The sequence below is a fragment of the Amblyomma mixtum genome, chromosome 3, assembly GCF_055824585.1.
Source record: "Amblyomma mixtum isolate Tamu chromosome 3, ASM5582458v1, whole genome shotgun sequence".
NCBI classification, from domain to species: domain Eukaryota; kingdom Metazoa; phylum Arthropoda; class Arachnida; order Ixodida; family Ixodidae; genus Amblyomma; species Amblyomma mixtum.
The window spans coordinates 139,537,295-139,552,937 of record NC_143014.1 but is presented as its reverse complement, the minus strand read 5'-3'; the positions used below and the strand labels follow the sequence as shown (position 1 = coordinate 139,552,937).

Genomic DNA, 15,643 nt, shown 5'->3' with positions numbered 1-15,643 from the left:
TACTGCCATTTTCTGTTTCGTACAATTTTATAACGGTGTGGCGTTGAGTGTGACCCGGTGTGAAGGCTAACAGCACGTTTGTCTGAGGCGGCGTTTGTAGTGACTGATGGGGTGGTTTGCAGTGTCTCTAACAACATGCATGGCCTGATGCACGCAGCAAACACAGAGTCCACGACGCCTTACACAAACGGCATCGGCAACGGACATGCGCATGAAGAACCAGAGCTCGAAGACATCCTGGAATGTTAGTAGCCATTTTTTTTCACCCTTTCGTTGTAAGTGCCTGCCAGTAAGGCATGCGCTGATGTCTGCGCAGTCGTGTAAAGTACAGCACAAGGTCAGAATTTTGTTAAGCTGTTTATTTCACTCACCTCTTAACGTTGGAATCTGTTGTGGAATTCGGTGCCCTGAAAGCGCTGCAGCGAAATTGCAAGCAAGAAGGCTGTGATGCTAAATTAAGAAGGGAGGATGATAAAAACGGTAATCTGGGCAAGCTTTAAATAGGTCTCTAGTTCCTCCAGAAACGTAGCCAGTCGGATAGCGTAATCCCGTTCTCTTAGCCTCAGAAGCATGTAAAAGGATGGTTGGATGGCTGTATTTTTTGCTTAGTATTTTTTTACCATTTATTTCAACCTTAAAAAGAATATCGAAACTAACCTCTCATAAATACAGACTCCAATGACGTTTAGGATAATGCGACTTCTAATGCTAAAATTTCGGTTAAGTAGCGCCCCTTATAGCCGCAACAAGTAGAATTTTCATGAGGAGGGATAATGATAAAATTAGAGGAGTCTGTATACTTCGGTGCCGTAGCGCAGAGGGCTAGCGCTTATTTTTTGGATGTGCAGTTCGAATCCCCCTAGTTGGTTAGATTTTTTCTTTTGCGGTTTACGCGCAAGATTAACACCATTAATATTATTTACAACAACCAGTGGTTGTGCTTTACCTTTTAGGTCAAATATTGAGACGCCCCTGAACCGAAATAGCCGTTTAAAAGGCAGCGAGTCGAGCTGTGTGGCAAAATCAGAACTCGTGGGGCTGCCCCACGGCGAAAGACGGCGAAAGACACGGCGAAAAAGAAAAAAAGGGCTCAATGGAACTGCTGTGCCGCGCAGAGTTAGTGAATATCAGCTGTGGCAGTATGAAAATTTAAGTTGTGCGGTAAACATGAGTGGCATTCGGCCGCGAGACGGCACTGCGTTCCAGCGCTTGCTCTCGGGGCGAGGGCGTTAAGATGTGAATAAGATAACCATTCTTGGTCTCGCATTCTCGGGACCCTAACACGATGGACTGTGACCATGGCGGCTAGCGGGGTGGTGGTAGCGGGTTTTATGCGTGGGAGGGTGGTCTACTTGGTGGTTAACGTGACCTGGCTCGGGATCATGGGTGAATATCGCGAACGATCAGGTTTGGCCGCCTCATTTGGCAATTCAGACTACTGTCAAAAGCCCCAGTTTCGGCTGCATGTCATACTACAGCCGTGCGCATACCTGCGATAAGTTCTGGCTTGCATCGTTTACACCTTCCCGAGTCTTCCTCTCCCGACTGCTTCCTGACCCCTCCTGTCCCCAGCTGCGGCACTCCCTATGCCAGTCTGGAGCTACGCATTCTCTCCTGTCCCGTCGCCTTGTCCTGCCCTTTCACTACCTTCAGTTCACTCCTCTCCTTATAGAGTACTTGCCTGTCGTCGGCGCATCTGTAAGGCCAGTTGGCCCTGGTCAGCCAGGCGCAGGATGTATTGAGCTCTTGTTCTACGCGCTAATAAAAGGACGCTCTCCCTCTCTCTTGCATTTTATACGCTCAGGAAATTTTGGTACATATATCAGTATCATCAACAACAAAACAGTGAAATACACGTTCTCGGCCTCAGGAAAAAAATCCAAAGCGACTAGCGTAGTGTTTCTTAGCACGTGCAGAGTCTTAATTCACGTTATTTTAGCTGAAAAGAATAATCTGGCAACTGTCGATGAAAGGGCAAAAAGTTACGTTATAACACGGGCATGTACCATGGCACTGCTCGGCACAGGGGAAAGGTTATAGAAAAAACTACAGAAACAGTAAATGCTTTCCTTAGCGTTCATTCATTCTTTTTTGTGTGCATCGCGTGCAAGATCCCTCGTATTTGACTAAACGCTAAACGGCTGCATATGTGGTTGTGAGACGTATCTGTTGCTCTTTAGCCTTACCGAGCGATGTTGTTCTTCTTAGTGGCTTTATTGATAAATAAAGACTAATAAAATACAAAAAGGAAGGAAACGACTTTTGCTGGCCGCGGCATCTGCTCTCGTCCTGAAGCAACTGAGCCGCGACCAGCGGAATGAAGGGATCAGTGAGAGGACAGAGCGCAGAAAGAGGAGAGGAGTACAATGGGCAATGACATGAAAGAATAATATAAAAATCTGTACAGGGGAGGACCGCGCCCGCCGCGACTGTGTTCCGAACGAAAGAACGCAACCGGTGGTCGTCCACTTTCACTCATAATTCGCGTTTCTGAAGAGGTTGTAGTGTTCGTCTTATTAATAAACATGTCGTCATATTTAAAGCAGCAGTAGATAAAAAAAAAAACACATGGAGAATAAAAACAACTCAGACTGATTAGTCGGGTTAAGAAAACGTTTTCTTTCGCCGCTATGATCATCGTAGAAGTTTTGTGTCCCATCTCATAAGAGCCGTCCCCAGAGGGAAGAGAGTTGAGTGGACATTACTCGTTTACTTTTGCAGTTTGTGGGCGTCTGTCTCATCGTGCCACTGTATTATAGGGGCTATTATAAGCCCATGCTTTCACACTTTCCGATGAGTGTGCACTGCACTCACTCAATCACCAATCCACGAACCAACCAACTTCTAACACCCACCTACCCCCTAGTACCCGGAGCGCCTGCAACACTTCCACTTTACTTGAGTAAAACCTACCCATACGTTGGAGGCGGCATGACTGATACCAGGAACACCTCATAGAAGCTATAGCTTCAAGCCGAGAATTCTACTGCACACTGTAGACTTCCAGTTGTTTCTGTCTCGCTGGAAAAAAAAAAAGAGGCAAAACAAAAAAAAGTTCGCGTCTAACTTCTCAGTTAGACGGCATACTGTTGGGGTCGAATATCCAATATCCGTGGTATTGGCGACGGGGGCCGAACAGGGCCGTCATCCGGCACCACATTGGGCGGCGAGGCGGAAGGTTTTCCCCTTGGGTTACCCCCAATCTTAAGCGACGCCTTATCGAACTTATGGAGTTTCGTATTCCGCTTGACGAAGCCGGTCACAGCTGTGGCTATTTTTTAATTGTATCGAACTTGGCTATCGGAAGATAGACCTCCAGGATGATTAAGCTCTGACCTTGTGGACGACACTGCAGGGTCTTCCTTTAGAAATTAAGTAACGTTCGAGCCTAGTGTTGCGGAACAAGAAAGAAAGCAAGAAATGAAAATGCGTTTTCCAGCGCTGTTATTGACTGAGTTTCCGAGGTTGTAGCTTCCAGAGGCTTTTGCGCTGAAAAATTGGCGTTCTGCTAGAGTCGTTATATTGGGACCGGTCAGAGGGGCCAGATGAGAAAAACTGATTTGAGGAATTTGCGACACGTGGCAAACGTTCACAGCCTACGTCAAATACTGCTTCCCCCAAAGAGAATAAAGATGGGATGGGGTGACCCTTCTCCATAAACACACCTTGACGCCGTCCCAATGACAATTTTTTCTTCTTTTTGTCACACCATAAGCTACAACTACTTGCTGTGGTTTACCTGCAAACTCCGTCCATTCGAACCTTTGAAGCTCATCGAATTCTAAATTCGTCGAATTCTAATTCGTAAATTCTAAAGTGACTTTCTCTTTAACCTCCAGAGAGGCTCGTGGCACGTGGAGACTTCCCCTTGGGAACTGTCAAAAGAAACTCGATGTGGTGTGACTGTTCCTTAACAGTTGACCTCATGTCCAACATTTTTTTTTTTTCTAGCTATGCATATAGCCTGCGAAAACACTGGGGTATAGGCCTTTCCATTTGGCGAGGAGGATGCCGAAGCACCTCCTCTCTGGGCTGTTATAAACCCGCTCCGCTGACGCTTCCGCTGTGCTTACGTCAGGTGCAGACAACAGCCGAATGAGCAATGTGGCGACGTGTAGACATCCTTTATTGGAAAGGTGCAATTTAGATTGAGGCGGCATGCGCGCGCTAGTAGCGATGTCGGTAGCGCCAGCTTGGGTGCGCCGAAGTAACACCAATAAGCCAGCGCCGCCAAGCATGAAACGTTTCAAACAGGCACTGACGTCGCGGTCATTTTGAATTTCGCGCTTTCGTGTGTCCAGAGTACAGAAAAAAGTGACTTTCAGCAAATTTCAGACACTAAAATCGCTATCGAGGCGTTTTCTTCGGCCATTCTGCGTGTTTATAGTCCCATGTTAGAGCATGTTTTTCATTTAAATGCTCTTTTATTGTCACTGCAGTGGTTTAAACATCAAATACTCCTGTTTGAAGCAACTCCTGATGATATAACAGCGTTAACTTTTCGGGTAGCACCACGTTCCTTTATATTCTTTAATTCTGTAGTGTCAAATTGCATAGCGCGTTCTGCATCGGCTTGCTGCTTCACATTTTTCCCCGTGAGACATGCGGTCCGCACTGTAATTATGACGTATTTGTACCTTTTCTCTTCAGTGTATAAATCAGTTTGAACAGCATTTTGGGATCGGCCAACATGCACTTGTTCTCGTTGCTGCAGTGGGAATGGACCAACGCATGCAGTACTTGTGCGAGTGTGATAATTGCCTGTGGTGTGTGTTTAAATAAAGCACAAATAAAGCACAGCATGCATGTGCTCCTGCCGGTGAATAAGCTCTCGTTTCCTTAGAAATTTCTCATGGCTTTGGCCATAATTTTTCAGATGTTAGCACCGGTGAACAAAAACTCAACAGTTTTACTACGCCTGCTTTATCAGAGACGGCAAATAAAATCTCGGGATCTCTCATTTTACATGGGAAGATAATCGCCAGACGACCAGTTTGAATAATCAAACAGATAGCACGCATCCAGATGTTCCTGGAAGAAAAAGACGGCGCCACTTCAGCATGCTAACATCGCCTCACATATGTCTGAAAAAGAAACAAAACAAAACAAACTAAGGTTCGTAGCATGATAATCGTGCTCACTGGCTCGTATGTGGTTTTTCTTGACCTTGAAGAGTGGTTTAATTGACTATTCGTCATTCTCAAGGGAACTGCTGCGTTTACTCTAAAAACAAGTTATTGTAACAAAACAAGTATTAATTTTTATAAAGCACCGCAATCAGCGCGTCCAACTTAGGCTGTACTCAGAGTCGTTATTCAGGCGCAAAGTAAGCAAAAAGTTTTAATGCTCTGCATAGTACAATATCAAACCTTATTTGTGTTTCCGAAAACTCCTTACGAAGCACACGCGACTGATACACACGGAGGAGCTGTGATGGTAGATTCAATAGTATGTGTGCATAAAATAATAAAAGAACATGCCTCTCATTAAAGCCACATGTATCCCGCGGCGTTGCTAGCCTTATAGCAGATGGCTTCTGGTGGTCGCCATTGGACATAAAACGTCCAATGTCTTCGCTCCAGGGCATAGAATCTTACACTAGCATGCTCTCGCGACTCTTCTTTCTTCGCTTGTCTTTCATCTTTCTTCCACCTGGCTCTGTCCCTTTTTCTCTACTTTCCTCCTACCTCTCCTGTCTTTCTTTCTCCTGCCCTCCTTTTATCGCGACGCCCTCACGCCCATTGACTTTGGTGCCACTTGGACGACCTGGGATCTCATCTGTGTCGGCCGGCAAGGAGGTGCCAAGTTCACCTGGCCGCCCGCACAGGCCGGTGGCCCCACTCCCTTGTCCAGCGGCGTGCTCGAGTCTAACGCCACTCCGAGCGTGCCCACGTACCGACCCCCGCCGGGCACCCAGCGGGTGGCTGCGCCCTCGACCCCAAAGTGGGGCGGCCCGAGCCAGGCGCCGGGCGGGCCCTTCCGGCCCTCGTCCCCTTCCGCGTCCCCCTACTCGCCCGTGTCGAGCCCGGCCTCGTCGCGGCCGCCTTCGTTCGTGTCCTCTTCGCCGAGCCCGCTGTCGGGCTTCGGTGGGCAGCCGGGCGTCAAGGTGCCACCGCCCACGGCACCCAAGCCGGTGGCACGCGCGCCATCGGCCAAGATGGGCAACGGTGGGCCCTGGGGTCCGCCCGCGCCCGCGCTGTCGACTGGCGCCTCATCGGCACCTTTTACGGGCCCCTCAGGTCTCTCCCAAGGAGCCGGGTCCCGGCCGGCGCCCAAGAGGGGCCGCGGAAAGCTGACGCAGGCCATCGGCGGCAAGATACCCATCTGCTCCAGCTGTGGATCGCCCATCAGGTGTGTGACGCCCCGGCGGCGAGCTGCGCTATGCGAGAGCGCCGCCATCTGATACTGAGCTTCGGTTGCTGGTTTTTCGGATGCTTGGGATGCTTACTTCATTTGCTGGACAACGCTGAAATTTGTAGCCCGTGAATTGATAGGCATCGAACGTTTTGTCAGTGAAAGTGAGCCTTTACGAACTGAAGCTTGATTTAGTCATCTACGCGAAAGTCTTACGTTGAGCTACAGGCATATAAAAGTACTACCATGGCTCTGTTTCTTAGGGAGAGTGACATGCTTATGTTTCCGTATTCATGCACCATATGCCTGCTTCAGACTCTATTCTGCTCGGACTGAAGATTATTAATACATCCAGTCCAAGCATGGAGGTCGCAGCTACCGGCTGGAATCCCTGCATCTGTTTCGGCTATCTATGCTGCAATGCTGTCATCGTGTTCGTATTTGGGAGTTGGACTGCGAGAGCTGCAATCTGACGTGGCACCTCTTGCAGGGGCCCTTTCGTCACTGCCCTGGGGCGCAACTGGTGCCCGGAGCACTTTTTGTGCTCCAACGGAAGCTGCCGCAAGTCCCTTCAGGACATCGGCTTCGTCGAGGAGCAGGGAAAACTGTATTGCGAGCATTGCTACGAGTGCTACATGGCGCCCATCTGCAGGAAATGCGGGCATCGCATCAAGGGCGTAAGTATCCGGAGCGTTTTAAGTCTCTCGTGAAAAGTAATTGAATTTGCCACACGAGAGGGATGCTGGGTCAGCCCATTCCTGTAATTGAAAATGCGTTAAGAGCTGTTTCCCAACGTTTCTTGTCCACGGTTTTCACGCAGAAATTTAAATTTTCCGCAATTTTCGCAATTTTAGGCCTCACAAGAAATAAAAGAAAGGCACACATCCGGGCATCATTAGTAACGTCATAAATTTCGGTCTTAACATTATGCAGAGACGTAATCTATAAGCCGAAATTGCACCTTAGTTACTTCGGCGCTCTAATGATTACGATCGGATAAGAGTAAAGATGAACATTTCCAGCCATATTCGGGCTCACCTACAATCCACCACCATCACCTACTCACCCACAACCGCTTTTACTATCACGATAATAATAATAATAATAATAATAATAATAATAATAATAATAATAATAATAATAATAATAATAATAATAATAATAATAATAATAATAATAATAATAATAATAATAATAATAATAATAATAATAATCTCTGGCGGCTAGCTTGATCGAAAACCCATTCTGCACGAGACAGATTTAGCGGGAGCAAATCCGATCGCTGAATTTTCGCACTCTCCGCGAAACTTCTCTTGCCTTCATCCCCAACAAATTTTAAAGCGCTGCAATTAGGCTGTTGAAGCGCTAAATTTCAGTTTAGCGCATTTGCAGTTTGGGGCAGTGTAGTTTTATACTTCATCATAAACCAAAGTGGTGCTCAAATAGTCGCCACAGTCTCAGGTTTATAGGGCAAGCATTTGAGCATCTAACTTTGAACGCGCTGGAAGCGTCTTTTTTTATATCCTGTCCGTGCACTTTTGTGTGCTATTTACTTAACCACGATAGAAATTACCGCTTGTTTACTAGTCCCGTATCTTACACATATCTGACCGCAGGATTGTCTGAATGCCCTCGAGCAGACCTGGCACCCAGAGTGCTTCGTGTGCACATACTGCAAGACGGCTTTTGGAAACAGCTCATTCTACCTCGAAGACGGAATGCCCTACTGCGAGAAGGGTGAGTAAACCGCTTTGCCCTCAAGGCCTCAAAAATTACTGCCTGGTTCATCTCAACTACCGAAATCTCATATATTCTAATAGGATTCTTCAGGACTGCAAGCTTGTTTATCTGACTGGTGAAAAGCCTTGTACCGCATGAAGTTGAGCGCCTGCTTAAGCTTACAGGAAGTTGGCCAAAAAAGAATGATTTTCAACGCAATTTTTATCAAATAGCTTTTCTTTTAAATGTCTAGAGGAGATGACCACGATTTCTTCTTTTTTTTGTCTTGTGGTCTATTTCAGAGAACAGAATAACGCTGACGGGATTCTAATGCGCTGTTTTACCACGCAGAAATGGCACTGCGCCTTCAAGTAGCGCAACAGTGATTTCGGAGGACTATTTTACAAGAGTGTTTCCAAAAGGCTACACTGACATGAATCAGGAGTTTATGAAAGCTTGTCAGTGGCGCCTCGATTATTTCTTTTCTCATGCGATTGAACGTGGTTCAGGAGGGACAAAAATCCTTCATGTCGCGCAAGCTATAATTGTTTGAATGAGAGAGCGTGCGTCTTTTTCTAATTTTTTGTGTGCTTATTTTCTAAAGCATGGAACGCGAATTTCTCTAGGACGCCTGGAAAAGGAAACAGCCTACTTTATCTATTCACTACACTGAAACTAGCCAAGCTGCGGGCGTGAAGAAAATTTGCTTTCTCGATTTCTGCTGCAAGGTTGGACTTTCCCGTTCCGCCGATTAAGTTTGGTCCATCAATTGTGTGCTGTCGTAGCATCCGGAAGTTAGCTGCACCGGTGGATGCTTGATTACAATCTCGAGGACAAAAAAAAAATAACAAGGTCGTTCCGGGTAATTTGGGTGAGGGTCCGGGTGAGGGTCCAATAGAGTAGGCCTGGAATCACGAAGCAAAATTTGACATTTATTAGCGCAGATAACGTCTAGAGCGTCAGGTAGGGGTTACTCAGTATAGCTTCCCATGGGTGTCGATCACGCGAGCTCATCTGGTTAGTAAAAACCGCGACAAGGACTTCAAGGCGCTGAAAGTTTGGAATGCAAGGTTCCTGGAAAGAACGGGCTCACCAACCCCAGGTCATTCTTCACGAAACTTGGTGCGGGGCTCTCTTTATTTCTGAAACCAAGCTAGCGGCCCGCTCTTAATTCTTGCGTAGTAGTGCTCCACATTGAAACTGCACAGGAGGAGAGAAAATTCAGGGGCCACTTTGACTGTCTAAAGTGCGTACAGGCGAAAGCGTTTTCCGCACCACTTTCGCTGCTTCTGTGGCACTGGTGGCGTCACATATAATTGAGTACTAACTACTAAGTGATGACAAATCACTAATTAATGATTAATTACTGATTAATGTCTGAATACTAATTCACTTCTAATTAATGGCGCTTAAGTTTCGCCTTTACGAGTGGAACGCGACAGCGTGTTGTAGCGCTGCCAGAGAGTCCACGGCAACGTTACTAGAAGCTAGTCTAGTAACGTTGGTCCACGGAACACCACCGCCCGTTCGGCGCGATGCCTTGCCCTTTGAACGCAACGCTTTTTGAGGAAAGGAAATGGCGCAGTAATTCTCTGTCATCTCGGTGGACACCTGAACCGCACCGTAGAGGCAGGGAGGAAGTGGGAGTGAAAGAACGCAAAGAGGGCTTGTAATGAAGAAAATGAAAATTGTATTTGAGGAAAGAAAATTACCCAGTAACTGTCTCGCATATCTCGATGGACAGCCGTCGAAATTCAGGGGGGCGCTTTTTTGACCTAAAGTGTGGCCACTGATGTGTGGTTAAAATGTTAAGCTTCGCCTCTAAGAGTGGAACGCGAGAGCGTCTTGCAACGCTGCCAGGGAATGCATAGAACGCCATCGCCCATTCGGTTCTACGCCTCGCTCGTCGGTAAATTAGTTTTTGAGGAACGGAAATGTATCTGTCTCTCATACCTCGGTAGACACCTAAACCTCTCCAGGAGGAAAGGGAGGAGGCTGGGAGTGAGCGAAGACACCGTATTCACTAGACGCGCCTTTGTTCATTCCAAACCATCGCGCTGGCATGGCGGAGTGGATAGCATGCTCGTCTCGCACGCCGAAGACCGGGGTTCGATTCCCGAGCTCTACCAGTTTCCTACTCGGTTTTCTTTATTTATATGACCTGACTCGTAAAGTTAATTAAGCTAATTGGGTAATTAAGCAATTAACTAAGTTCCGTCCCACTTGGAGCATCACTATACGATCCTTTCAATTGGTTGCATGGTTACTAGCCAAAGTACAATTGGCCCCGTTTGAAATTCGCGCACTGTGACGTCACGACCGTCTCGACCAATTGAAAAGCGTGACATTTCTGTCGACAACTGCTGCTTACAACGATGAGACATTAAAGTCTTTCGCCTTAAAATATGTAGATGAAGGTAGATGAGGACGCCCCACGGGTGGCCGTTTAATACACGCAGATCAACTGCCTCGATGTACAAAGCGATGAAAAAAATAATAATGCTAGAAAGAAATTAACAGAAAACTGGGGCAAAATCAAATAGTGATCAAGAAAGCGTAATAAAAAATAAGAATGTTTCCTTATATTGTTGCTTTCACGCACAGCGTCCCTGTCACCCATCCTGTGCAATTGACGGTCGCTGTATCCGCTTGCAAGTCACCCGAGACGACGAAGGTCTGTCACTGTGACCATGAGTGGAGCACCCTCTTGGAAACTGTGCTTAATCCCAGCTGAACGCATCTACGCGCAGAACGGACTACCGTGACGTTTATTTTTCTTGAGAAAGCACAGGAACGACGCTTCATTACTTGCCTGAGCGGACCTCAATGATATATAAGCACGAGCGAGGCCGGGAAGCGCGTTAGTAGCGCGAGCTTGTCCTTTATCGCATTTTTCATGAAGCATTCACACCGTAAACAAATGGCAAAATGAGCACCGCTTTCTGAGAGGAACAAAGGGAAGCAATACGTACTTAAGATACTGTATGCCTACCTTGCTCCCTCGGAATAGTTTCGCTGCTTTCCGGCTTCCTGATCGACTCGCACAAGGACAGCTCGAAGTTTATGGCGACTTCATCAATATGCCTTGTATCTGGTTCCTCAATAACCTTTACAATTTTTTCTACCTTCTTTCGTCCGTTTTACTTGATGTTCATTCGTTTCCGCCTCACTTTATTGATTCTTGTCTCCTGAGAAGAGAATGAACCTGAGACCTCGCTCATCCAGCTTTCACGGCGACAATCCAAGGCCAGAGACCGGGTGCTGTTGTTTAGACTGAACAAAGACGGTAACTGTGAGCATGTGCGTGCGATATGCTATTCTCTTAACTTTGGTTTGGAGAAGCTACATCCAAACACGGACGTACCCAGACTACACTTTGAAGCGTGCTCTTTCTTTCGGAGGGGATTTTCTTTGAAGTGTGGATTTGATCAACCGCTGCTGCAACTAGTATAACATCCAGGGGTCATGTGCTGTGTGTGCACGTTGACCTCTCGCGGTGAGAAACACCGGAGGGGCTGCAGTTTCGTGCTACTAAGAAATAGTCTGCGCAGAACAACATACGAAAATAAAAGGGTTCCTTTGAGTTAGCCCATTTTGAGTAGTTTACAAAACAAATTTGGCCTACTAAAGAACTCAGAGCAAACTTCCATCACTTCTGCAACTCTGTGCCAATGACCCGGAAATATAATATTTACGCCCGATTGCAGACTGGAACGAGCTCTTCACCACCAAGTGCGTCGGGTGCGGCTTCCCGATCGAGGCCGGAGATCGCTGGGTTGAGGCGCTCAACAACAATTACCACTCGCAATGTTTCAAGTGCACGGTAAGTCATGCGCGCTGTCCAGCAAACACCGAAAATACTTGGGGGGAGGGGGGGGGGGAGGCTGATACCAAATATGAGCTGATGAACACAACTTAGAGCAGTCATGGCACAGCTTAATACAAAGTCAAAAACCGGCATCTGAGCGTACATAGTAGTTTCGCCACAAGTCGATGGAATAAAGTGTTTTATTCTTCCCCACCGAATGGCTTCTTTGACTGATCGTAAGGGAAGTGCGAGTCAGTTTTATTACCTTGCTGCGTGTAGTAGAAGCCAATCAATGACAATGAATGGCATTTTGACCGATTCACACTCCTTACAGAAGGAAATTAAAAGCGAACGTTTGTAGTGAGTGCGCTCGACCGCCGCAGAGCTTATTTCTTCTGAATTTTGAGTGAACCGCAGCTAGCCTGCTAATGAAAAACAAGTGAGCGGTTATCCGCACCCACTCCTACTGCTCTGATCAGCGCTGAAGATTGCATTATGTTCGCAGACTGCAAACGGCACTGCGATTGGCGTAGGGCCCGCAGCATACCTCTTAAAGAGACACTGCCGACAGATTGAAGCGGGCCTTTATCGATTTATTGACGCATTGTATGGACAAAGAGGCTGAATTCACTGAAAACGAAGCTATTAAAAGCGAGAAAAGACCGAGCAATGAAAACCAGTCATCGCCGTCACAGGCCGTTTTTCAGAAGGAAACGGCGCTAACCTGAACTGCCGTATATTTTTTATTTTTGGACATGTGAGGCTATACAGCACCGCTCATCTCTTTTCGGTCACGATCACGGAGTATGCGGTGCACGCGACGTCATCTCCAAAGTCGCGAGTTTGAATTAGAGCGGCGAGAAAAATGTTCGAACTTTAACTTCAAATTTCTCAGACATAAATGCATCCTTTCCTGTCAAACAAAAGGCGACGGAGCCACAAAAAATCAAACTATCGGATTTCGCTCAGAATAAAAATTCGGTGAAGTATTCCTCAATGAAGACAGCGCAAATGCCCTGGGATTATTTTGCCTGTCGGAGGAACCGAAGGAAAATTGGCCGGTGTAATTTTAAAACTCCATACATTTCTTTCGTTGCATCCCTTCGTCTGCTGTGAGGTTTCTGCGTGTTTACCGAAACCGTACAAAACTATATTCGTCTTTAGAAATTACCAATATATATATATATATATCAAAACATTCAGCCATTTCTCTGTAGCCCCGCCGCGGTGGCTCAGTGGTTACGGCACTCGGCTGCTGACCCGAAAGACGCGGGTTCGATCCCGGCCGCGGTGAGCGAATTTCGATGGAGGCGAAATTCTAGAGGCCCGTGTACTGTGCGATGTCAGTGCACGTTAAAGAACCCCAGGTGGTAGAAATTTCCGGAGCCCTTCACTACGGCGTCTCTCATAGCCTGAGATGCTTTTAGGACGTTAAACCCCAATAAAGCAAAAGCATTTTTCTGTTACCTAGCAGTGTTTTTTTTTCTTTTTCTGGGAAAGAGCTTCGAGCGCGGTAAACTCATTGCCGTTCACGATCACGCACCGGAGAACTTAAAGCTTTAACTGAGCGCTAATAGAGTTTTGCCGACCTAATACAGGCACGTCGATTTCAGAGGTCCTCCCTTGTTGCAAGCTTGGGTGGCTCTTCACAGTTTCCTGAAGCCTGAGTGTAACCTTTTCGTTCTTGACCTTGTGCAGATCTGCCAGAAAAACCTCGAAGGACAGAGCTTCTTTGCCAAAGGAGGACGACCCTTCTGCAAGGCGCACGCCCGCTAAGCCGGCCCTTAATTCCCATGCGGCGGGATGGACTCAGCGTCTATGGGGCATTCGTTGGGGCATTCGGAGTCATGAAACACAAGATAGAGGGAAAGGAAGACGATATCGATAGCTAGCCTTATATATTTACGCGAAGCTGAAAATCTTTGTCCTTATTTTTTTCCGCCTCACACAATACTGCTGGGAAGCCGGGAGCCAAGGTTTCACAAGGACGAGACAACGAGAAAGCGAGGCTGTTCAAGCGTGTGGAACGGGGTCGATTGCAGTAGTCTAGCCGGCTATCACTGTGCAAGGTTATTGGTTTTGCGGAGCGGCGCTATTTCGCCGAAGCTGGAAGCTCACGCAAAAAATGAAGGAATGAAGTCTGAATGTACGCCCCGTTTCGCATATATTCGTGGCGATATATTATACATTGATGAAAGTACGAAATCCGTCTGGCATTCAGTGTTACTTTCTCGAAAATCGCAAAAGACTGCGGAAACTGAAACGCCACTCATTCAGGAGCACTTCAGCCAAAGAGAGTTTGCATGACGTTTGCTGCTCCTTCGGGACGTATTATACGCCCGTAAGCTAACGGATGCGGGCTAGTAAACGTGTGCAATTAAACAGCATAAGCATACAAGCCGCGAAACAACCAAATCTTTCCGAAAGGTACTTTCCCGACATATCGCTAATATGAAGACTTTGGTGCTGTTAAGCACTTTTTTTATTCTCTTTAGATTTACGAAAGACTTCAAGCCTTACGTTCTCGCAGAGTGACGCAGAAGTAAAAGGGCGGAAAGACTTTCACAATGTTGTGTCATGGTCAGTGCCTTGTGACGAGGAAACAAGGATACGAAACCATCTGGTTAGCGATTGATGTTGAGCTCGAGTAGATGTGTGCCATCAGAGCTAGCGTAGCTAGCAAGGAAACAAAGATGAGAAGACTTCTAAAGCAACGCAATCGCTTGCCGCGCGTGCACGAGGAACACAAGAGCGAGCGGCTGGAAGTACTAATCGACGCCACGGGAAGAAAAAGTCAAATGAACCGCACAAACGACAAGTGTTGGAAGCGAGAAACTGAGCCACCCGCGACGCCCTTTTCTTTCTTCCCATCAAGTGCAATTTAATTGGACGCAACCTTTCGCGCTAACAGCTATAAAGAGCGCTTAACTACAGCGCGGGCGTCGGGTTCGTTGTGTTGAGCTATACACCAGTTCATACCTTTCTTTTCTGCTAACGTCAAGTGTGCTGCATTTTCCCGTTTTCGTTTTCACTGGGTCTCGTACCCGATGGAAGTTCTAGTCGTCTTATTTGTTACTTTGTTGTAGGCATAAGTTTATTGTATTGCACCATCGTATTGTGGCGCTGGAAGAGCGTCGAAAAAGGGCGAAATACTTATATGTGCCAGCTTACTATGCCATGTTGTCTTTGTGCCATACCTTCACGGGCGGCACACATTCTTTTTTTTTTTACTCGCCTCTGTTGTGAAGTCTCAATGCTGAAGTGTGTACAACGAATAAAGCTAATGCCAACAACTGTTAGAAATGTCGTGGTCGTATTTTATTTCGCCTTCACTTTCAGGTATACTGCAGTCTCCAATAAGGAGTTATAATTAACATTCGCTGGAATGGTTGTAAGATTACGCGAGAAAATAATTAGCATTTCCTTTCACGTCAACTGTAATCTTCGGCCAAGGGGCACGAACAAGAGATATTTCTCTTGTAATATATAGGGCAAATAATTCACGAAAATGCGCACTGGCAGGATCCTAGCGGCGTATTCACGAGCAATAATTGATGATTTAAAAAGATGTCGTCCAGCAGACTACAGAAAGAGAAGCAGGAAAAATGCATAATGTGTCTAGCTGCACGTTTTAATCACTGTCGCCAAGTGCTGCACAACACTCGACTCAAGAAACCGAGCTTAATTTAAAAATTCAAGCGGCGTTCATAAAGTTTTCCCTCCCACTGTGCAACTGAGGGAATTGGAAGTTCGGAATTTTGG

General features: G+C 46.7%; 1 protein-coding gene across 4 annotated transcripts in view; it reads left to right on the top strand.

The window, feature by feature from the left end:
• Zasp52 (Z band alternatively spliced PDZ-motif protein 52) overlaps nucleotides 1–15,184 on the top strand; it is a 72,817-nt gene extending 57,633 nt beyond the window's left edge. For 2 of the 4 annotated variants that reach the window (XM_089581304.1, XM_089581305.1), the window contains exons 12-16: nucleotides 5,796–6,351; nucleotides 6,845–7,031; nucleotides 7,971–8,091; nucleotides 11,781–11,896; nucleotides 13,580–15,184. In XM_089581304.1, coding sequence (XP_089437430.1) covers nucleotides 5,796–6,351; nucleotides 6,845–7,031; nucleotides 7,971–8,091; nucleotides 11,781–11,896; nucleotides 13,580–13,657 — 1,058 coding nt within the window. In that variant the 3' untranslated portion in view covers nucleotides 13,658–15,184. Of the gene's footprint in view, nucleotides 1–157; nucleotides 245–5,795; nucleotides 6,352–6,844; nucleotides 7,032–7,970; nucleotides 8,092–11,780; nucleotides 11,897–13,579 lie in introns of all 4 variants that reach the window. The other 2 variants (XM_089581306.1, XM_089581307.1) reach the window with 2 other exon arrangements.
• The last annotated feature ends 459 nt before the right edge of the window (nucleotides 15,185–15,643 follow it).